The 24,680-nt window shown below is 42.0% G+C and overlaps 1 protein-coding gene across 4 annotated transcripts in view; it reads left to right on the top strand.

Annotated features, from left to right (window-relative positions):
• CRIM1 (cysteine rich transmembrane BMP regulator 1) overlaps window positions 1-24,680 on the top strand; it is a 1,688,666-nt gene that overhangs the window by 1,564,629 nt on the left and 99,357 nt on the right. For all 4 annotated transcript variants that reach the window (XM_073627709.1, XM_073627706.1, XM_073627710.1 and 1 more), the window contains one exon: window positions 6,313-6,534. In XM_073627709.1, coding sequence (XP_073483810.1) covers window positions 6,313-6,534 — 222 coding nt within the window. The remainder of the gene's footprint in view (window positions 1-6,312; window positions 6,535-24,680) is intronic.

The raw sequence follows: 24,680 nt of genomic DNA, 5'->3' as shown, positions 1-24,680 counted from the left end.
ATTGTTACGCTCTAAGGCCCCATTCACACCTGAGCATAGCGTTTCAAGGCACAAAGTCGTGCGATTTTACCGCAATTTTGCCGCGTTTTTGCCGCCATTTTATACAGGTCAAAAGGTCACCAATGTAAAAAGCAGAAAAACGCCCAAATATACCTAAAAAAAAAAGTTCCAGAACTTGTTTGAGCATCAGGTGTTTTGGAGCTTCTGGCTTCAGGCGTTTTGGAGTGGAGATGTGAACCATCTCCATAGAGAATGATTGTTTTTTTCCTCTCCAGCGTTTTGTAGCTACAAAACGCTTATGTGTGAATGGGGCCTTACAAACAGTGAGCTGACAGGCTTTTTATTGCAGAGGAGATATGGGGGGGGGGGTTTACCAAAACTGGAATCTGGTGCAGCTGTGCATGGTAGCCAATCAGCTTCTAACTTCAGCTTGTTCACTTAAGCTTTGACTAAAAAACCTGGCAGGTAATTGGTTTCTATGCAGATCTGCATCAGATTTTGCACTCTCTAGCTTTAGTAAATTTCCCTCATGGTCTCTTCTGCAATAAATGCACCTACCTGCATGCTCTGTCTTCCCTGGCCATACAAACTAAGCTGTGCATGTGCAGTTCAGCTTATAGCGCCGGCCCAGTGTCTGACGTCATCCCATGCCACCCAATAAAGATTGCCCGGAACCGGCACACAGGAGAAGTGTACGCCGGATCTGCTGGTGCGGATCAGTGGGTGCCGACCAATGGAAGTCCGCTGATACCTGCTGATTGGCAAGGACAGAGACAGGATGAAGCTCTGCTTATGTAAACAAGGCAGAGCTCCGTCCTGTCAGCAGGAAAGTGCTGGATTTTGTTTCCCTGCAAAGCTGGGAATAAAATCCAGCACATCCCTTAGTAAAAACATCACACACGTATGTACACATAAACACAGGTTAGGCAGACATCCTCCCCCCCAAAAAAAAAATCACCCTAGATGTTTAACCCCTTCCCAGCCAGTGTCATTAGTACAGTGTATTAGTGTCACTGGTTCCCACAAAGTGTCAGATTGTCAGCTGCAATATCGCAGTCCCACTATAAGTCTTTGATTGCCACTATTACTAGTACAAAGAAATGTAAAAACAATAAAAATTCCAGTATATAGACAAGAGTTTCTAGATGCTATAACTTTTGCGCAAACCAAGCAATATACGCTTATTTGGATTTTTTTTACCAAAAATATGTAGCATTTTGGCCTAAATTTATTAAGAAATTTGATTTTTTTTTTCATTGGATATGTTTTATACCAGAAAGTAAAAAATGTTGTCTTTTTTTTTTTGCGAAATTGTTGGTCTTTTTTTGTTTATAGCATAAAAAACCCAGTGGTAAACAAATACCACCAAAAGAAAGCTCTATTTGTAGGAGTAGAATTGACATACATTTCATTTATGGACAGAGTTGCATGACTGCGCAATTGTCAGTTAGGGCCCATTTACACTTGCTTTGAATTCAACACACAGTAAAGCACCTACCGCTTCAGCATGTTTTTTTTATGTGTTTTTGATGCATCTGCGATGCTTCGGTGATGCTTTAGTGGTGCTTCGATGATGCTTTGGTGGTTTTTTTTTAAAGCCCTGCCCTGTGTGTTGATATCTCATACCTGCAATACCTCCAAAACAAAGCAAAGCTAAAGTTGAATTAAAGCCTCTTCAAAAGCTGCAGGTTCTTCAAGCGAGCTTTGTCATAGACTTCTATGGGGCTTTGAAGATGCTTTGAAGCACCACTAATGTGACATGAGGTATACTTTTTAATGCAGCACAAAAGCAAGATGTAAACAGGACTGTAAGCTAACCATTTTAGTGTAAACGAGCCCTTAAAGTAAATCAGTGCTGTATTGCAAAACATGGCCTGGTCATGAAGGCCAGTAAATCTTCCGGAGATTAACTGGTTAGCTTTTTGCCATACTTCTTTCCCTGCCAAAATCAGTGCTAAGGTCATGTCAATGCTTGGCCATTCACTAAACACAGTGTCATCACAAGCTGCATTTTGTGAATGGCCAAGCAAGATATAGATGAAGACATGACACCAGCACTAGTGTCTATCGTAGATGCAACGCTAATGTTGGGGGTACAGTGTTGGCTGCGGTACTAACTGCCAAAACTTTAGGCAATCTTTTTAAGCCATTTGAAGAAAACAAACCTAAAATAACTACTTGTGATTTAATTTTAGTGATTGCGTTTACATCCACCTTATTTTCAACAGGGGCAGAACTTGCACCCCCATGTGCAGCCTTTGTTAGGGTACAAGTAATTCCACATATACACAGAGATTGATTTAACACTACTGCTGTTATCTTAGTAATCCTTTAGGCCAGGTCAGTTTCTATATGGGAGTGTCATTTAAAATTACTTTGAATTTACTTTGATCCTACTGGGTGCATGTGTACCGCATAATAGGTGCATACAGTAAGTGTTTTGCAAACACGATATCATAAGCTTCACACCCATTTTGTTTAACTGTTTTCTTATGGCTTTTTTTACAGTTTTTGCTCCACTTTTGATTTACAGTACCTTTGTTTTAATGCACATTCTCAAGTACGGACAAGGCTTATCTTATGAAGTAGGGTAATAAGAACAGAAAAATGAATGTGTATGTTATAATATTACGTTGTTAATACAATATAGTTCAGAGTGCATTGTCTTGTATCTAAAAGCACAGAAAATATCTGTTATAACCCTTCTGCAGTGCATTATTCTGAGCTTCCTTATCTCTGGAATAAAAGCAAATGTGCTCCGACCAGTGTATAAATTGTAACTAAATTTGCACAATAGAATAGAATTATTTATTTAATGTGATCTGTTTAGATATGCTACTCAGAATCCAGCAGCTATACATATGTATAACTTAAAGTATGTGTGCAAACTATATTGAGACAGTCATTAACTTTTGTCCATAAGCAGTACATCTTCCTCCATTGCATTTTTCTGCACAGTTTCTGGCGTATCACTCTGTTTTTCTGATCACAGCGAAAGGTTACATGAAGAAACAGATGCTGATGTTCTGTAGGTCTTCAGGAAATTACGCCAAATTTACAATGTCCTTGATTTACACGGTCTGATACATCAACAGCATAAGAAGTATACATTTTTTACACATTGTAACATCTTTTGTTGGAGCCCTATTAAATATTCAGTAGAAAATATGTTAGTTCCCTAAAACAAAACAGCCGTACAGTTTGGTACTTAAGGTTTACAAATTTACACTGCAATTACCAATGAAAATACGTCAATGCAGAGCAACTTTGGAAATTCAGTGGTCTTACCTCTTTTATACCTCATATGATTAATGTTGGTAAGTTTACATATTGTAAAATGTTACTGTAAAGAGAAATATTTAAGTAACTGCTACGATACTGCAAAATCATATTTATACTGCAAGTTATTGTGCAATTGCTAATACAACGTACAACAATTTACATTTTATAGAAACATTTTTTTAAAAGGCATCGTCAGACTCTAATTGAGTTTACTGGTATACGGGAAAAAATTGTTAGAGCATACATGAAATGGGGCAAGAAGTTCTTACTTCTGAGTGCTAGCTCCCCTGCTAGGCAGTACAATCATCCAGCATAGCTAGACAGTACTAGTTCAAAGAGAGGACAGGCTTACCTTATAATTCAATGGGTGAAACCCTACCTAGCATGCTCAAATTATATTCCTTGCTTTTAATCTAAACCTTTTCTGTTTTCTCTTAAAATAAATGTTGTTTAAAATATTGTTTGCAGTGAGAACTTTGTTAAAAAAAAATGCTTATTTAATTGGGCAAAAAGAAATGGGCAATAGCAGCAATCCATTGTAGAATGTTTTGGGTTATTGTACAGTATATAATAATGCCAATAACCGCACACATCCAGCTCCAATTCGCATGAGACCCCAGGGGCAGGATGAAGGGCAATAGTAGCAATACTTTGGTGGCATATTAAGGCACATTCTTTTAAAAGAATAAAAAACACAGTCAGTCAACCAGGCAGGCATTCACATTCCTTTGCTGTGTCAGTTTAATAATTAAAACAATAAAATAAATTACAATGTTAAGGTATGCACCTGGACCCTATTAGCACATCCTATATAGCCTATTGAAAATGTCAGCCATTATGATAGGGTCTCGCCCTTTACCCACACATGATTGTGAGGGAATTACATTTACAGTGCCTTGAAATTTTCCACATTTTGTCATGTTACATCCAAAAATGTAAATGTATTGGGATTTTATGTGATAAACTAACACAAAGTGACACATAATTGTGAAGTGGAAAGGAAATTATAAATGGTTTTCAACATTTTTTACAAATAAATATGTGAAAAGTGTGGCATGCATTTATATTTATCTCCCCTGAGTCAATAATTTGTAGAACCACCTTTCTTAGCAATTACAGCTGCACGTCTTTCTGGGGATGTCTCTACCAGCTTTGCATATCTAGAGAGTGACATTTTTGCCCATTCTTCTTTGCAAAATAGCTCAAGCTGTGCCAGATTGGATTGATAGCATCTGAGAACAGCAGTTTTCAAATCTTGACACAGATTCTCAATTGGAATTAGGTCTGGACTTTGGGCCATTCTAACACGTAAATATGCTTTGATCTAAACCATTCCATTGTAGCTCTGGCTGTATGTTCAGAGTCAGTCTCAAGTCTTTTCCAGACTCTAACAGGTTTTCTTCTAAGACTGCCCTGTATTTGGCTCCATCCATCTTCCCATCAACTCTGACCATCTTTCCTGTCCCTGCTGAGGAAAAGCATCCCCACAGCATGATGTCGCCAGCACCATGTTTCACAGTGGAGATGGTGTGTTTAGGGTGATGTGCGGTATTAGTTTTCAGCCACACATTGCTTTTGCTTTTAGGCCAAAAAGTTCCATTTTGGTCTCATCTGACCAGAGCACCTATTTCCACATGTTTGCTGTGCCCCCAAATGGCTTCTCGTAAACTGAAAATGGGACTTTTTATGGCTTTCTTTCAACAATGGCTTTCTTCTTGCCACTCTTCCATAAAGGCCAGATTTGTGGAGTGTATGACTAATAGTTGTCCTGTGGACAGATTCTCTCCCACCTCTTTCTTCTCTCTTTCAGAGTTACCATTGGCCTTTTGGCTGCTTCTCTGATTAATGCTCTCCTTGCCCGGCCTGTCAGGTGGACGGCCATGTCTTGTTAGGTTTGCAGTTTTGCCATACTCTTTCCATACTCTTTCCATTTTCGGATGATGCATTGAACAGTGCTCTGTAAGATGTTCAAAGCTTGGGATATTTTTTTTATAACCTAACCCTGCTTTAAATTTCTTTACAACTTTATCCCTGACCTGTCTGGTGTGTTCCTTGGCCTTCATGATGCAGTTTGTTCTCTAAAGTTCTTTAACAAACCTCTGATGGCTTCGCAGAACAGCTGTATTCATATTGATATTAAATTTCACACAGGTGGACTCTATTTACTAATTAGGTGACATCTGAAGGCAATCGGTTCCAATAGATTTTAGTTAGGGGTATCGGAGTAAAGGGGGCTGAATACAAATGCACACCACACTTTTCAGATATTTATTTGAAAAACCATTTATCATTTTCCTTTGACTTCACAATTATTTGCTACTTTATGTTGGTTTATTACATAAAATCCCAATAAAATACATTTACATTTTTTGTTGTAACATGACAAAATTTGGAAAATTTCAAGGGGTATGAATACTTTTTTAAGGCACTGTATGTTACATTATGGAGAATGCAGTAGGGGTGACACTTAGTGACAATGTAGGGTAAGAAGCAGGAAGACTAGAGTGAAAAATCTCACCAGTGACTTCTGAAATTCTTGGGTGTTTTCTACACTCCAGACTTTACCGAAAACTGCTGTTTTATTGGCTGGTAAATAGCTTTTTTTTTAAAATAATTTATTAAAAGAGTATGGCATAATATGTGTGGTATGGAAACTATTATTTTGACCAAGACCTTTTCATTTCTACATAAATATTTGAAAATAAGTTTTTATATTTAGTAACCTAGTGGAAAGCCAGTAAGAGGCTGAATTATTGCAAGGCATTTCTGAATTAACCACACAGCAATTCATGTTCTCAGAGCTGTCTTTGTTTTGGATGGGAAGGTCACTTTCAAGTGTGGCTTTTTAAAATGGAACATTCAAATGCATTTTCCACCTTCTAAACTAACCTGTGTTGGAGAGACAGTAGGCCGGCAATAGATAGTGCCAACGGAAAATTCACTTTGTACCTGATATCCATTTCCTTTGCCCAGTTTAGGAGATCTGAGCTGACACTTCCTGCCACTAAATGTTTACATTCACTCTTCCAGATGAATCTTTACAGCCCTCAGTGCCCAGCAATGAGAGCCTGCCCAGCTACTGCAAAAATGAGGAGGGAGACATTTTCTTGGCAGCAGAGTCTTGGAAACCCAATGTTTGCACAAGCTGTGTCTGCATGGATGGAAAGATAAGCTGCTACACAGAAACCTGTCCACCTGCTACCTGTGCAAGGCCAGTCTTGAGGAAGGGTCAGTGCTGTCCATACTGCATAGGTGAGATATTCTACTATTACTACTTTTAAGGATATATGAATGTGGAAACAAGAATGAATACATTTATTGTTAGACTAATCCAAAATGTATTTGTCTGTTTATTTTAGAAGTCAAATATTTGTGTTGCTATTTGCAACTGTGTGCTGCATATAACCTACAAGTTACTTTTTTTTGCTAAATTGATATAAAGGAAATATGTTACCAAATCTCTGCTTGTATATTAAAGCTGCTCATGTGGTGGTCACCTTTTAGAGGCCCCATTCCTTATTGGCAATATTAGGTCATGAACACCATGAACACCAAAAAAAAAGCTGAATCCAAAAGCAAAGTCACTGGATATTCTGCGGAAGAGTGATAAGGCCATAGTACTGAGCAGACAAAACATGTTCATAAGGTCAAGTCATAAGTCAGCAATCTTTCCTCAATTTAAAGTACCCTTGACATACTTTTTCTTAGAGAAACATTTCCAAGCACAAGAATGTATATATGTAATGCATCTTCAATGTTTGGCACAGATTATAAAATGTAGGAACACATCCTTGCACAAGAAATGTCATCCCATTTTTTTGCGAGCAACTTTCAGCATCCTCATTAATTGCTTACCCAGGATGAGCAATAGAAAACCCTCTCCTCTGTATTAAAACCCTTTCAGTGTGTAAGAGCAGAGATTTCAAAGTAAGGAAGTTCATTGGCAGGCTTCACCAAAGAGACATAATATAGGTGTTCCCCTTAGTAAACTCAAAACTTTACTAGCTGCTTGGAGGGACCACCCATTATCTTGGATTGGCCGCATAGTAGCAATCAAGATGACAAACTTGCTGAAACTCGTACTTGTTTCCATTAGGATCCCAACTCCCATCCTATGGGAACTTCAACAACAGCTTCTAAAATGTATTTGGCACACCAAAGACCACAAGTAGCTGAACAAACCCTTTATCATGAGTTGGCCTTGAGGCAGTCTGGGGGTTCCACATCTCCAGAAGTATTATCATGCAACCCAATTGGTGGCTTTAACCAAATATCATTCTATAGCTGAAGTACCCCTTTTGGTATCCCTCCAAGTGATGGACTGTACGAATTTAATATCCTCCTATGGCTTCTTCCACACGATAAATTCTCCCTGTGGAACCCCATTGCTTAACATTCCGTATCTAAATAGTACAACATTAAGTAATTTGGAGCACTGCAGTCCTCCCATTCGCCTTTAATGTCCTTTCTAGGTAATTACGCCTTTCTGCCAGGATGGGAAAAGCCACGTGCATTTCAATATCAGATAGATGTAAAATTGACTGGCATGCGTTGTGTCCTGACATCGCGTGGTGCTATATCTTTTGATACTTTGCAAGTGGATAAAAAATTGCCTAGAACTTACATTTTTGCTACTTACAAGTTAAAGACTTCATGAAGTCTGTGTTACCTTTCACTGGCAAAGAAATGACCCTGACGCCCTTCAAAAATCATTGTTGTAAGGATCACCACTCTTTCCAGGCTTGATCTCCTTGTACTTCCAGCTTATTGCTGGCTCCTCGCCACCCTGTCATGCCTGCATGCAGAAATGGGAATCAGATCTCAGCATTACCCTGGAGTCAACAGTGGCAATAAATCTCTGAAGCAAGTAAATTAAGCTCCTAGAATGTTCTCTCCCTTGAAACTAATAAATTGTTGTACCGTGGGTATCTAGTCCTGACTCAAGTCACGCATTACACTCAAGGACATGACTGGTGCACAGTCATGTTGGAACAGGAAGGGCCCATCCCCAAACTGTTCCCACAAAGTTGGGAGCATGAAATTGTCCAAAATGTCTTGGTATGCTGACACCTTAAGAGTTCCCTTCACTGGAACTAAGGGACCAAGCCCAACTCCAGAAAACAACCCCACACCTTATCTCCCCTCCACCAAATGATTTTGAAGTGCATAAAGAAAGGTCCACAAAGACATGTATAAGCGAGTTTGGGGTGAAGGAACTTGACTGGCCTTCACAGAGTCCTGGTCTCAACCCAATAGAACACCTTTGGGATGAATTAGAGCGTAGACAGCAGGCCAGGCTTTCTTGTCCAGATCAGTGCCTGACCTCACAAATGCTCTTCTAGAAGAATGGTCAAATATTCCCATAGACACACTCCTAAACCTTGTGGACAGGCTTCCCAGAAGAGTTGAAGCTGTTATAGCTGCAAAGGGTGGGCCAACTCAATATTGAACCCTATGAATGAAAACTAAGATGCCATTAAAGTTCATGTGCATGTAAAGGCAGACATCTCAATACTTTTGGTAATATAGTGTATGTGTAAATAGATAAATACATTACACCCGAAGGCAGAAGAAATAAATATAATAAAACACCAGGTATGTGCATTAACTAATTGATAATCATGTACTAGGGTAAAAAAGTTTTCTATAAAACAATCTCTTATTACAAAATAAGCAAAATAAATAAATGTATTGGTGTACATGATTATAACTCTAGACGTCATGTCAAAACCAGCAATGCGTAGTAAAATTAATCCAAGCATGCAGTGTAAACTGATCGACTCAGAATGGATACTAAACCTAGAAATAGAATGTAGAAAATATACTGTACATATCCATAGTGCTAATGCATTACAACAGTGGTTCTCAACTCCTCCTCGGGGCCCACTAACAGGCCAGGTTTGCAAGATAACTGAAATACATCACAGGTGATATCATTTGCTGCTCAGTGATTGCAGTATTCTAATCTGCATCTCTTTAAGGTAATACTTAAAATCTAGCCTGTTAGTGGGTCCCAAGGACAGGAGTTGAGAACCACTGCATTACAGATATCACAAGAAATCATATCGATAAATGGATTAATGGTGGAAAGACGATGGAAAGACTGTAAAGTGTCCCAAATGGCGATGCATTACCAATATCACAAGGAATACATGAATGTACAACATAGTATAGACTGTATGCTAAATTGTTATTATAGATAAGATTATTTAAAGCATGTAATAAATGTAAATGGTGATCAGTATAATAAGATTGCTAAAAATGAGTATAGATCTCAAATGGCTATATGTATAACGAAGTATCATGTATATATGCGTAATGGCATCATAAAAACTGGGAGCAGGATTAGGTGAAGAAAATTGGTAAATAATTGATGAAGAATGCGGTCAATATTTGAACAATATATGAATAGAAGACCTAACCTTAGTTCGGCACCATTTGCAGAGTGATGAAATATACTAAAAGTGGTGGCTCCCTATATTCTAACTATAAGAAATGATGGAAAAATTGGATAAAAAACAGATGAATGAAATGGCCCTGTATCAGAACATAAAGGTCCCATTAAAATAGGCCTCTGAAGGAAGGAAGATGGCCCACAAATTATCTTTTGTTATCTTGGTATAATGGATGTTTAAGGAATGATGTGTACAGTTCTTTGTTTAGTCCTTGCAGGGGGAGACTATCCAGTTGAAAGATCCAGAACATTTCCTAGGCACATAACTTCCTATAATGCTTCCCTTTGGGTATGGAATGAGCGATCGATTGAATTGCAAAAACCTGCAGTGATGCTGGGTCCTTGTTATGGTAGACAGAATATTGCCTTGCTACATTAAATTTGGGAGAGCCTTGTTCAGTACTCTGTCTGTGTTCACCTACTCTGGTGTGAAATGATTTTATCATACGGCCTACATAACGCAGCCCATGGGGGTCGGTGAGGTAATATGCCACGTACAGTAGGAGGAAGAGCAGGTAAGAAACTGATTAATATTGTAGCTCCAGTTTTTAGATCCACAGAAGGTTTTCAGGCCATGAGGAGCCAATTGGCAAGTAAGGCATTTGAGTTTCTTATAACAACATGCCATTTATGAAAAGAAAACTTGGTATATTTCTTGGTGCTTTATAACGTGGGTTTGCCATGTTGTTGGGAGCGGTTAGATTCTTTACATTTCTAGCTGTCGGAAAAAACACTTTGGTTTTGTCAGGAAGCACAAGACCCAATTTGGGATCATTCCTCAGTATTGCCCAATGTTTGATTCTTCTAATGGGTGTGATCTCTTCATTGAATTGAGTAATAAACAATGGACCCTCATTGCTGACATTCTGTACAGTAATGGATGATACACTCTCACTCCTGAAGTAGAGCATGTAGGCTGCATGAATTGAGCTCGGTGTATACCTCTTTTATTAAAATTTTTTAGACAGCAGATTGCTTTGTCGTAGTCCTCCAATGTAGAGCTTTTTGATTATAGTAACAATAGATTATGTGGCCGCTGTGCATCTGTCCATGAATGAGTTAAGGTCTCGAGCCCCGCCAGCACAGTCAGACTTAAAGCAGATATGTAGGTTTACTTTCACGTTAAATAGTGTGTTGGGTAAGGGTTCCTTAGGGTAGGCCAACTGACCAGCTTGGAAAAAATTGTAATAGTTTTAGTAATACATAATACATATTTGCCTATGTTTTTTTTTTTTTTTTTAATAGAAATCAGTTTTATGGCTAAAAAATGATTTGTTGGTGCAGGCTGATTTAGGGAAGCATCCTGTTGTTTTTGTCTGTAACAAGCAAGGAAATCAGGAAAAAATTTGGCTAATTTGCAATGAATGTTTTAACGGCGCTATCAGACACATCAAGACTCTTGGACAGTGCATGTGCATTTTTTAAAATTGAAAATAAAGATATCGTTTTAGTTACTGTATACACACTCTTTTTAATAAACTATAAAAAATTCACTGAGGGGAGAGAAAAAAGTGGAGAAAAACACAATGGTCACACTCGTAAAAAGACTTAAAATGGCACTTGTCATGGTCCTTCAGGACCAGTCTTTTAGCTTACAGTCTGTGGCCAGTGGCAGTGCTGTGCTGGAGATGGAGCAGTGTACTAGCTAACTAGTGGTAGAAGGGCGAAGTACTTAAATCTTATGCCTAGCTTTTAGCTGGCCTTAAACTCAGGACTAGAAAACTGTTCCTGGGGGCTATGATAAGATCAACTTTAAGTCACTTTCTTCATTAAAATGTGACGCTTATAATTTCTTTTGATCTATGCACTTTAACTTCCTTCTTTCCTAACTATAGCTGTTGATTATACTAGTGTGCAGGTCTGAAGCGAAAGGATCACGGCTGTCCTATCTTTCGACAGTTTCTGATTGCAGTGGACTCATGCCTTTACACATCAGACCGCTCAGCCTATCTCAATCGTGTAAAATTGCCTGGTCATTACCCAGTTTATATTGCATGATCAGATGTCTGTTATTGTCAGCTGTAATGCTGAAGGTGAATATTTTAGTTCAGTTCACTGTCTCTTTCCGTTTAGACAAGTTAACATTTATTTTTACAGCTTTACCCCCTAACATTGACTCCTGGTGGCCCTTTACATGGGGCTTTAATGCCCAGGTAGGGGTGTGGCTTCCCTATCATGTGACCGCTGTGATTGCATCACAGCAGTTACATTAATAGGATCCATTCCACCAGCTACGAATCAAAAGCCGTTACCTGGAAATTTTGGTGAAAGCTTAACCAGTGTACTGGGAACTTGCTTTGTGCATACTCTCAGCAAACAACCTCAGACTTCTGTGAATGTTTATGTGTTCCAGCTGAGCGATGAAGGCCACTTTTCTTGCTGCTTCATATATGCATTACATGGTTAGCAAGAGCATAAACATTTGCGTTCTTTTCAACAAAAAAGAACCATTCATTAACTTGAATTGTGGAAGGTAATATAAATCTTTCGTAAATTTTCCGAAATATACAGTTCCAGGACTTCCAGGTTAATATCTCATGTTTGGCAAGGGTCTATATTGTTTCCAGAGAAATCATATGGCTCAGTAGAACAGTCATCTGGCTTATGAAGTAGACAAGTTTCTGCTGTCTTTTTTAGATATTTTTTTAAAATAAGCATAGCAAGAAGTCAGACCTTTTCAGAGAAATTGAATTAAATATTTGTAATAGTAATCTGCGAATAGATTATACAATCAAGGCCAATGTCTTAAAATCTAATGAGCAGTAGGACACAATATATGTGTTAAGCCATCTATAGACAGGGCATTTTTTTCATACAATTTGACAAAAATATAAGCACAAGAGTCCATTAACACTTTAGATAGAACAACGATGGCTAATTACTGAGAAGAGTAGAACATTCTGTCAAGTCTGATGCTGTATACAACACTGACACCTGTCTTTTTTTCCAGTTTTACTTAGTGATTGTAAACTCTTACATATAGCCAGTGAAGTGGCTATCCTCAGGTATTAGACAGATATCAAACAAATAATCCTACATTGTACCTGAAAAAAATTTCTACAGCCTTCTAAAACACAGATTTTACACAGAATTTGTAGTCCTCTTTTGTAGTCAGGAAAGGATGTCCAGATAGAAAGATGTGCTTTGTTCATATTTCATCTGTGTGTGTGTGTATACACTGTATTGTCAAAAGTATTGGAACTGCTGCCTTTACTCGCACATGAACCTTAATGGAAACCCAGTTTTAGTCCATAGGGTTCAATATTGAGTTGGCCCGCCCCTTTGCAGCTTAACAGCTTCAACTCTTCTGGGAAGGATGTCCACAAGGTTTAGGAGTGTGTCTATGAGAATGTTTGCCTATTCTTCCAGAAGTGCATTTGTGAAGTCAGGCACTGATGATGGATGAAAAAGCCTGGCTCGTACTATCGGGTTGAAGGGCGGTCATGTTCCTCCACCCCAAACTCGTTCATCCATGGTCTTATGGACCTTGCTTTGTGCAGTGACCCAAATCATTTGGTGAAGGGGGGGATTATGGTGTGGGGTTGTTTTTCAGGGGTTGGCCTTTTCCCCTTCGTTCCAGTGAAGGGAACTCTTAAGGCGTCAGCAAACCAAGATATTTTGGACAAGTTCATGCTCCCAACTTTGTGGAAACAGTTTGGGGATATCCCCTTTCTTTTCCAACATGACTGCGCACCAGTGCACAAAGCAAGGTTCATGAAGACATGGATGAGCGAGTTTGGGGTGGAAGAACTTGAGTGGCCTGCACAGAGTCCTGACCTCAACCCAATAGAACACCTTTGGGATGAATTAGAGAAGAAACTGCGAGTCAGGTTTTCTCATCCAACATCAGTGCCTGACCTCACAAATGTGCTTCTGGAAGAATGGTCAAACATTCCCATAGATGCACTCCTAAACCTTGTGGACAGCCTTCCCAGAAGAGTTGAAGCTGTTATAGCTGCAAAGGGTGCAACTCAATATTGAACCCTACGGACTAAGACTGGGATGCCATTAAAGTTCATGTAAAGGCAAGTGTCCCAATACTTTTGACAATATAATATATATGTTGTAGCAGAGCATTGCAGAGAGAGCTGGGAAAAGTCCTGTTCAGGGGTTTATACATCTCCTGGGCTCCTCTCATACATGTTCAGGTATCTCTGATCCACGGTCCAGTTCGGATCCTGGTCCTCTCCCCCAGGCCAAATTATGTTCACCTGAGACAGACAGCCAGTGCTCTCTGCCTGGGAAATCACTCAGACAACTCCTGTCTGTGAGAGCAAGAGGTTGGCAAGAGAGCAAGTTGTAAATGTGGAAGCTGACAAGCTGTAGGCTTGCTCAGCCTGTTAGGGCCTTTATTTTGTATAGTTAGTGCCGAGACACGGCTAGGTTTTTGTTTTGCTATTATTTTTTCTGTTTTTTGTTTTTTTTTTGAGACACTGTACAGCACCTGTATATAGACATGTAAATATCACAAATAAACACTGCACTGTTTTGTCACTACCTTCGTGAATTTGGTATCTGTGCCTGAGAGACTGCTTATCCCAGGGAGCTTTGTACCTGCTACCTGTTCCCCGCTCACATATGGTGGAGGTATGGTACTGGCCATATCATGTTACTACTGATAGGGCCAGTACCTGGAGTGACTAAACATGGAGGAAATCCTCAAACAGTTGGTGTTATCTAACATTGCACAGCAGCAGGCCAACGCTATCTCACAGGAGCAAACAAAGGTGCTGTGCCAACAGATTGGTGCTGTACAGGAACAAACGCAAAGGCTGTTTGAACAGTAAATAGGAAAACTGAGGTTTTGGAGACGCTGGCGCAGTGGTCACCTGCTAAAATTGAAGGTGTTGGAGACAAGCCCTCAGCCATCCATGTGGGTCGCTTCCTCAACCAGATGACTGCAAATGATGACCCAGAAGCTTTATTGCTGATGTTTGAAAGGACCGCTGAGATGGAAGGTTGGCCTAAAACCCCTTGGTCCGGACTGGTCACCCCCTTACTGGAGAATTGCAGAAGGCCCACTATGATCTGGAGTCGGCAGAAGCCAGAGAATATGAGAAGTTCAAGCAGGAAATCCTGGTGCGACTCTGCGTTACCTTGTCCGTTCGAGCATAGGAGGTCTGCAGCTGATCCTTCCGAGAAGAAAATCCCAAAAAAAGTCCCAAGAAAAACACACACAAAAAATCTCAGTAGAAACAATAAAAAATAAAAAGTGGTGAAGCTCCAAAATGGCCAAGTGTCCAAAGCATTCAGGTGACTCTTGTGTGCTCCCCTGTTGGGTCCCCACTCACCAGCTCCTTATACCCCTGCAGGGGTAATAGGAATGTATGGATAGCCTTGGGTGACGTCCCTTGGTGGCTCTGGTCGTGGTCCGTCTGTGACTACTTGTGGTTTGTAGTTTATGGCCTCTGCAGCTCCACCCGGTCAGGACATACAAAGGGATCTCGCCGGTAACTTTTTCCAAAGAGTTATTTGTCAGCTTGAAAGAGATGGATCCTCCCACAGCTCCATCCATCCCCAGCTGGATGGCTCCCCTCCTCCTCCTGCACTCAGGTTGGTGCCAGCCTGCAGCCCGTGAGTGGATCCGGTAAATAAAGAGGGAAATTTGGGACTTTAAACGAGGCTCTTGACATCGTGGGGGTACATTAATAGAAAACATGTTTAATAACATGGAAGATGCATAAAATACATATCAATGGTACAGAGCAAGTAAAAAATATTTTGATCATAAAAATACACATACATATACACATATAACATGGACATCAAGGATTCATAATATATATCAACCTTCGGCCCAGTCTGAGGTCCTGAGCACTCTGGAGAAGGTTTTCGTCCAGGATATCCCTGTACTTGGCCGCATTCATCTTTCCCTCGATTGCAACCAGTCCTGTCCCTGCAGCTGAAAAACACCCCCACAGCATGATGCTGCCACCACCATGCTTCACTGTTGGGACTGTATTGGACATGTGATGAGCAGTGCCTGGTTTTCTCCACACATACCGCTTAGAATTAAGGCCAAAAAGTTCTATCTTGGTCTCATCAGACTAAAGAATCTTATTTCTCACCATCTTGGAGTCCTTCAGGTGTTTTTTTTTAGCAAACTCTATGCAGGCCACTCTGCCATAAAGCCCCGACTGGTGGAGGGCTGCAGTGATGGTTGACTTTCAACAACTTTCTCCCATCTCCCGACTGCATCTCTAGAGCTCAGCCACAGTGATCTCCCCCCGATAGCTCAGTTTGGCCGGACGGCCAGCTCTAGGAAGGGTTCTGGTCATCTCAAATGTCTTCCATTTAAGGATTATGGAGGCCACTGTGCTCTTAGGAACCTTAAGTGCAGCAGAAATTTTTTTGTAACCTTGGCCAGATCTGTGCCTTGCTACAGTTCTGTCTCTGAGCTCTTCAGGCAGTTCCTTTGACCTCATGATTCTCATTTGCTCTCACATGAACTGTGAGCTGTAAGGTCTTATATAGACAGGTGTGTGGCTTTCCTAATCAAATCCAATCAGTTTCAAATTCTTTTTTAATAAATCTGCAAAAATGTCAACAATTCTGTGTTTTTCTGACAATATGGGGTGCTGTGTATACATTAATGAGGAAAATAATTAACTTAAATGATTTTAGCAAAAAGCTGCAATATAACAGAGTGAAAAATTTAAGGGGGTCTGAATACTTTCCGTCCCCACTGTGTATGTATATATATATATATATATATATATATATATACATACATACACATGTCATTGAGGCGGCACATTGCAATATAAGTAACATGATACAAAGTAATATGAACATGATTGCTAAAAGCGGAGTTCCACATAAAAATGGAACTTCCACTTTTTGGAACCTTCCCCCCCTTCGGTGTCACATTTGGCATCTTTCAGGGGGGAGGGGGTGCAGATACCTGTCTAGGACAGGTATTTGCACCCACTTCTGGGCATAGACTCCCGCGGGAGACTACGCCTCTTCCCGTCCCCCCCCGCGCTATCTGCTGGGACACACACGGGTCCCAGAGACAGCAGGGACCATTCGGATTGCGCAGCATGACTCGCACATGCGCAGTAGGGAACCAAGAAGAACTTCCTGATTACCTTACCGAAGATGGCGGTGGCAGCACCCAAGAGCCGAGGGAGAGATTGGCTTTGGGTGCTGACATCGTGGGCGCCCTGGACAGGTAAGTGTCCTTATTTTAATTTATTTATTGTGCTTCATTTAACTGATTCAGCCCCGGAAGATTTTACCCCTTTCCCGATCAGAACACTTTTTGCGATTTGGCACTGTGTCGCTTTAACTGACAATTGCGCGGTCGTAAGACGTTGCACACAAACAAAATTTACACCCTTTTTTTTCCCACAAATAGAGCTTTCTTTTGGTGGTATTTGATCACCTCTGTGGTTTTTATATTTTTTGCACTATAAGCAAAAAAGAACGACAATTTTGAAAAAAACGCATTATTTTTTACTTTTTGCTATAAGAAAAATCCCCCAAAAATATATAAAAAAAATATTTTTTTCCTCAGTTTAGGCCGATATGTATTCTTCTACATATTTTTGGTAAAAAAATCGCAATAAGCATATATTGATTGGTTTGCGCGAAAGTTATAGTGTCTACAAAATAGGGGATAGTTTTATGGCATTTTTATTGTTATTTTTTTTATTAGTAATGGTGGCGATCTGCGGTTTTTATTGGGACTGCGACATTATGGCAGACACATCGGATACTTTTGACACTATTTTGGGACCATTGTCATTTATACAGCGATCAGTGCTATAAAAATGCACTGTTTACTGTGTAAATGACACTGGCAGGGAAGGGGTTAACCACTAGGGGGCGATGAAAGGGTTAAGTGTGTCCTAGGGAGTAATTCTAACGGTGGGGGGGATGGGCTTCAACTCATAAGACAGCGATCACTGCTCCTGATGACAGAGAGCAGTGATCTCGGTCATGACACAAGGCAGAGCAGGGAAATGCTTTGTTTACATAGGCACTTCCCTGTTCTGCGGCTCCATGACACGATCGCTGGGAGACCGGCAGACATTGAGTTCGCCGATCCCATGGGCACGGTCACGCTGTACGTGGCGGGTGCGATAGCCCCGCCAATTAGAGGGAATGTACAGGTACGCCCATTTGCCCACCCCTGCCATTGTACCGACGTATATCGGCGTGCAGCGGTCGGCAAGTGGTTAAAGTCCCAAATTCCCCCCTTTTTTTCCTCTTGTTAAAAAAATTTCTGTGGTTTCTGCACATGGGGATACTCGGAAGTATCCTATAGCCACAGTCATGTTTCAATCTGGCATAGGTACTGTAACTCATCTGGTCAGAGTTGTACATAGAGCTGCACGATTCTGGATGAAATGAGAATCATAATTTTTTTGCTTAGAATAAAGATCACGATTCTCACGCCGTAACATCTTTCACATTATACAAAAAAATTGGGCTAACTTTACTTTTTTTTTTTTTAATTAATCGAAGTGTATTTTTGCCAAAAAAATGCATTTGAAAGACCACTACGCAAGTACAGTGTGACATAAAATATTGTAACAATTGCCATTTTATTCCCTAGGGTCTCTGCTAAAAAAAAAATATAAAGGTTTGGGGGTTCCAAGTAATTTTCTAGCAAAAAATACCGATTTTAACTTTGTAAGAAATAAATGTCAGAAAAGGGTTTAGTCTTTACGTGGTTAAACTTCCCTTATTTACACACAGAAGTTCATCCCCTTGATCTAAGAACGAAAAGTTACAATGTTTCTAGTTATCTACCAGTGCGGACAATGTTGTGAAAAACTTAGCAGGCTGCCTGTATTTTTTTTCTTTTGAAAGCTGAGTGAGCAGAGAACTCTCTACACTTGTTACATGAATGAATCAGGAAATTCTGCATAGAGATCGCAAGGGGGTTGAATTGAGAGCACGATTTTTTAACACTTAATCGTGCAGCTCTAGTTGTACCCCACTTAGTGCATGAGGCCATATTTGGCAGGGATTTCCCCAATTTTTGGGAACTGTGGGATCGTCCAGACTCGGTCAGAGTAGCTGAATTTAGAGGCGAAGCCAGAATCCCTGGCCAGCACAGACTATGTGGATTCAGGTGGCTCCTCTCAGGAATTCCCAGGTTTTCCTTTCTCTCTTATGGCAGGAGAACTGGGGGAGACTGAATAAGTCCCCACAACCAGTGAAACTGGACAGCATTCTGCTGACACTGAGGCTACCTTAGAGTTTAATGATCTTAATGTGCACCATAAAATCTTTGATACTGAGCAAAGAAAAGACCCTACCCTTGTCAGGGCCTGGGAAAATGTAGTAATGGTTAATAATGCACCTGTTGAACCAGGGGACAGGTTCTGTTTTCCAAATTTCAGTAGCAATGAGGATTTACTGTATTGAGTTTATAAAAAGAATAATGAAATTGTTGAACAGTTGGTGGTCCCTAAACCATACAGAAGGGTGGTACTATAACTTGCCCATGGACACTTGCTGGGAGGCCATTTGGGTGTTGCAAAAACCACTGAAAGAGTGTTACGCAGGTTTTACTGGCCTGGGGTTCAGAAGGACCTTGAGAATTATTGTCAATCCTGCCCTGTATGTCAAATGTCAGCACCCCGCCTCACTTTCGAAATCCTTTAGTACCATTACCCATTATTTAAGTTCCCTTTGAGAGGATTGCCATGGACCTTGTGGGTCCACTGCCCTAGTCTGCCCAGGACCATCAGCACGTTCTTGTGATTATGCACTAGGCTAACTGTTACCCCGAGGCAGTCGCTTTACACAACACACCTGCTAGAAACATTGCCAAGGATTTGTTTATGATGTTCAGTCGTGTTGGGGTCCTTACTGACCAAGGCATCCCATTCATTTCACAATTAACTAGTTTGTGTATAGAGTTGTGCAAATTGTTTAAGGTGACACAGTTGCAAACCTCTGTGTACCCCCCTCAAACTGATGGCTTGGTAGAACGCTTTAATAAAACAGAGTGTGTTGAAAAAGGTTGTTGACAAGGATGGTGTCACGGAATGTCCCTCACTTCGCTTGAGTGCTTCCGTCAGTATACCGCTTCCTAAGTTCTGGAACACGAGTCCAATGGATCTGGCTATAGGAACCCCCAAGAACTAGACAACACCAGTCTTGGAGTACATCAGAACTACCCTTTATTTGAGATCTCACACACATTTATACACCAGGCTGACTCAACGCTAACCTAATTAACATGAGCTCCAATAGGAGTCGTCCCGTCTCCTACATTGTATAGAGGACAATGTGATCAGCTCATTCAATTAACATACATTACCATAAACATCAACACAGGGTTAATTAGAACAAACAACAATGAGTTGAATACCCTTAGAACCTAGACTAAACTTATTTACATTAAACCCATTATAGCTGACATCAGACAGGTGAGTGGAGTTGATGACATTAGCATCTCCTCACAGGATGTGTCCCAACAGTATAATTCAGTCTTATCATTCTAATATGGCATATAACGGGTTCCAGAGTCTGTGTGTTTTGGGGGGACATGGAGCTGAATCCAAAGTAACACCAACCCCAGGGTCCCCAGTCATACAGAGAGCACCATTCCCCCAAATGCTAGGGCCCATAATCGGTGGGCAAGAGGCTTGCGTTTAGTCCCCTCCAATAGCCTCTGTCCTGGGTGAGTTTGTCACATTTCTCCCCTTTCAGCAGGAGACTAACACAGGAGGAGACCCCAGACGGATTGACTCCAAAGTTAGTAAGTAGCTCCAGTCCTCTAATTCCTGTACCCACACAGTACCCCAAATAAATTGTTCCAAACAAAGCATTACTCACCCAGCCAACCTCTGCCTCCCTCAGAGAACATATCTGCCGCTGGGGAGAGGCCTGGACTGGCCCTTCTCCCTGGAGTCCTTTCTGCCGCTGGAGAGAAGACAGGGTGACTGGGCTCACTCTGTCATGCTGTTGGGGATCTGGGCCCACTGCCCAGCATCCCTGGGGTATACAGGTGGAGACTGAAGTCCCATCCACCTTCACAGGAAATCCATCCTCTGTTAGTTGAGGGCAGAGTTCAGCAGTCTTCGGCCCTGTTGCCAGCCTTTCTGCTGGAAACCCCACACCATCTGTTCCAGCTAACTGTTGGGGAGGGAGGCCGACTGCCCCGCCTCCCTGGAACTCTGTAGTTGTTGCCGGTGCTGGGCAGAGGTTGGTAGCACTCTGCCCTGTTGCCAGCACTTCTGCTGGGGACTCTGCATCCTCCACTCCGGTTAACCGTTGGGGCAGGAGGCTGGCTTCCTCCACTCCCAAACTGTGTAGCTGCCATTGGGGAGGTGAGCCGGCTGCTTCCTTTTCCATTCCCTCATCTGGCTGCTGGGATGACATGTCGATGGTACTGTCTCCCAGGTGCATGGATCTTTGCTGGGGAGGAAAGCCCGCTTCCTCCACCCTGGTCAACTGTTGGGGAGGGACAACACACACCTCCTCTCCCTTCTCCCCCTGTATCTGCTGCTGGGAAGTGATTGCCATCTTCTCACCCTGAGCCTCCACAATTGCTGCAGGTGTGGGGCAGAGGTCTTGGACCCTCTGTCCGGTTGCCAGCACTTCTGCTGGGGGTTTACCAGGTGGTTCCTCCTCTACAGAAACGTCTATTAAATCCCCAGTCTCTGGAATTGGTAAAAGTGTGGGACAGAGGTCTTGGACCCTCTGTTCAGTTACCAGATCTTCAGCTGGAGAAGTTTGTTTTAACTCCATAGATGCTGCTGGCAGAAAATCACATGTCCCTGTCAGTGTTGTGGGAGAAAGGCCGACTACCTCTTCTCTCAAGAAGGCCGAAGCCACTGTTGGTGCTGGGCAGAACACAGTGAACTTTGGCCCTGATAGCAGCTCTTCTGCTGGAGGCTCATCAGGTTGTTCTTCCTCAGCAGAAAAGTCTATCAAATCCCATATCTCTGCAACTGATGTCTGCGGATAGAGGTTCACCATCTCCTGTCCATGGAACCCAGAAGATGCTATCATTTCTGGGCAGAGGTTAGCAGAGCTCTGCCCTGTGGTCAGCACTTCAGGTTTGGGGATGGCAATCTCCGGATTTTCCACTGCCGATTCTCTGGCATGCTGCTGAACTTGTTCTAGAAGTTTCCTGTATGCCCTTTCCAGATGCTGTTCCTTCCTTAGCAAATGGTCCAGATCAGGTTTGAGCTCTGAGACCCCTGCAAGACCGAGCATAGACTCTCTATATTCTCTCAGGTCCTCAAGGTCGGTCAGGTTCCCCTTCATCGCCAAACATAAAATGATCTGTAAGGCTCTCCCACAGCAATCCAGGGCCGCCAAAGTCATATCCCTCCGGAGAGCATTCTGTTGTCTCCCCTAAATATCCCTCCTCCGATAATGATTGTCCAGCTCTATCTCCTGCTGGACCAGCCTGTCCAACTCAGTCACCCATTGCTCCTGGGGTCGCTCTCCCAGGAATGCCATCCGCAATGCTCGTTGGTCACGGGCCCGTTGCTCTTGGGTTGGAAAGCACTTGCCCTGTTTTATACCAGCGAGCTGGAGAGCTCCGATCCAGAGCCCCACCCGAATCTGCTGCCTGAGTTCCAGGTATTCATCCTTAGACACAGTCCTGGTGTATGTTGAAAGGATGATCCGCAGCAGCCCCGGGAACTCTGATGCCAGGTCCATATTTCCGCTGGGGTGACTGAAGTCTGCTATGCTGATCTTGGATCCAGTTGCAGGTTTGGATGTCCCAGACTGCAGGAAGCTTTCCCGCTGCTTGCCACCAATGTCACGGAACGTCCCTCACTTCGCTTGAGTGCTTCCGTCAGTATACCGCTTCCTAAGTTCTGGAACACGAGTCCAATGGATCTGGCTATAGGAACCCCCAAGAACTAGACAACACCAGTCTTGGAGTACATCAGAACTACCCTTTATTTGAGATCTCACACACATTTATACACCAGGCTGACTCAATGCTAACCTAATTAACATGAGCTCCAATAGGAGTCGTCCCGTCTCCTACATTGTTTGGAGGACAATGTAATCAGCTCATTCAATTAACATACATTACCATAAACATCAACACAGGGTTAATTAGAACAAACAACAATGAGTTGAATACCCTTAGAACCTAGACTAAACTTATTTACATTAAACCCATTATAGCTGACATCAGACAGGTGAGTGGAGTTGATGACATTAGCATCTCCTCACAGGATGTGTCCCAACAGTATAATTCAGTCTTATCATTCTAATATGGCATATAACGGGTTCCAGAGTCTGTGTGTTTTGGGGGGACATGGAGCTGAATCCAAAGTAACACCAACCCCAGGGTCCCCAGGCATACAGAAAGCACCATTCCCCCAAATGCTAGGGCCCATAATCGGGCAAGAGGCTTGCGTTCAGTCCCCTCCAATAGCCTCGGTCCCGAGTGAGTTTGTCACAGATGGGAAAAACTGGGACTTTACAGAAGTACTTGATGTTTGCCAGCAGGGAGGTTCCCCAGTCCTCTACGGGGGTACTCTGCATTCGAGTTGCTCTATGGGAGACACCCTCAGGGACTCTTAGACATAGCCAAGGAAACCTGGGAGGGGGAGCAGACACCCCACAAAAGTGTAAGTGAGCATATTGCTCAGATGCAGGACAGAATTGCAGAGAAAATGCCCATGGGAAAGGGACACTTAGTTAAGGCCCAAGAAGCCCAACAAAGAATATACAACAGGGGGGCCCAACTCTGTGTTTTCTCACCTGGTGACAGGGTCCTGGTCTTGGTTCCCACTGTTGAAAGCAAGTTCTTGGCTAAGTGACAGGGTCCCTTTGAAGTAATTGAAAAATTTGGAGAGGTGAATTACAAGGTATATCAACCTGGTAAAAGAAAGCATGAGAAGATATACCATGTGAACCTGTTAAAGCCCTGGAAGGATAGGCTGGCATTACCTGCAAACTTTGCGCCTGTAGCTCCTGGGAGTACGGAGTCCCCTCTGGTCCCTGAAGTTACAATTCCAGACACACTGTCTTGTTCCCAAAAACAGGTAGCAGGTACCTCCCTGGGATAAGCAGTCTCTCAGGCACAGATACCAAATCCATGAAGGTAGTGACAAAACAGTGTAGTGTTTATTTGTTTACAAAGTTTGGTAGCCTGATCCCCAGTCAGGCGACCTAAAGAAATGGGGGCATGTTGGACTATTGCGGTACAATAAACATTGGTAATAATATAGAAAATAAATCAGTGATATGGAATTGTATAATAGATTTTATTGATGCAGAAATACAAATCTTAATAATACAATACAGCATGATAGAGTTAAAAACATAGCGCCAGGTGGGGACGTAATTGTACAATAAAACAATTGATCTCAGAAGTCACTTCCTCAACTAGTTTCGCGGGTATAACCGCTTCATCAGGAGGGAGTCTGAGGATGGTTTATTATGGCTAAACCTAACAAAATAAGAAAGAGTACAATGTAATATGCCAAAAAGACATCTACAGTAAAATTGCATCATGGTTAGAGACATACAATAAAGTTTACAGGGGGAAAGGACGAATCTGCTTACCCATGTCCCAGTTGACCCCAAGCGCGGGGCTCCACCACCCTGGAGTGATCTCCCACGGCGACCCGGGGGAGCTACAACAGTGACGGGGATACTAGGGAAGAGAACGTAAGAATGGTCGGGTATACTATTTTGCCAATATAAAACGAGTGAAAAAGTGACACTGGAAGGTGAAGGAAGTAGATTGGTAAATATGTGAGGACTACTGTGAGGATTGCAATTTGCAAACCAAGGGGGGGAAAACATAAAGATTGTAATAGCCATAGTGAGAAGATAGGAACATTAGTGGGATATAGTGTGGGATGGTGAGGGTATAGGGGGAGGGAAAACGAAAGGGGAGGGAGGACTGGAGAGGTGGGGGACCAGGATAGGGGTGACGGAGACGAGGGGAAAGGCTGGAAGGTGAAAACATTGGGGGAAGGGGAGGGGAGGGAAAAGA

Source organism: Aquarana catesbeiana, linkage group LG04, assembly GCF_042186555.1.
Source record: "Aquarana catesbeiana isolate 2022-GZ linkage group LG04, ASM4218655v1, whole genome shotgun sequence".
Classification (NCBI taxonomy): domain Eukaryota; kingdom Metazoa; phylum Chordata; class Amphibia; order Anura; family Ranidae; genus Aquarana; species Aquarana catesbeiana.
Note: the sequence above shows the minus strand (reverse complement) of the source record. Positions and strands in the feature narration are given on the sequence as shown.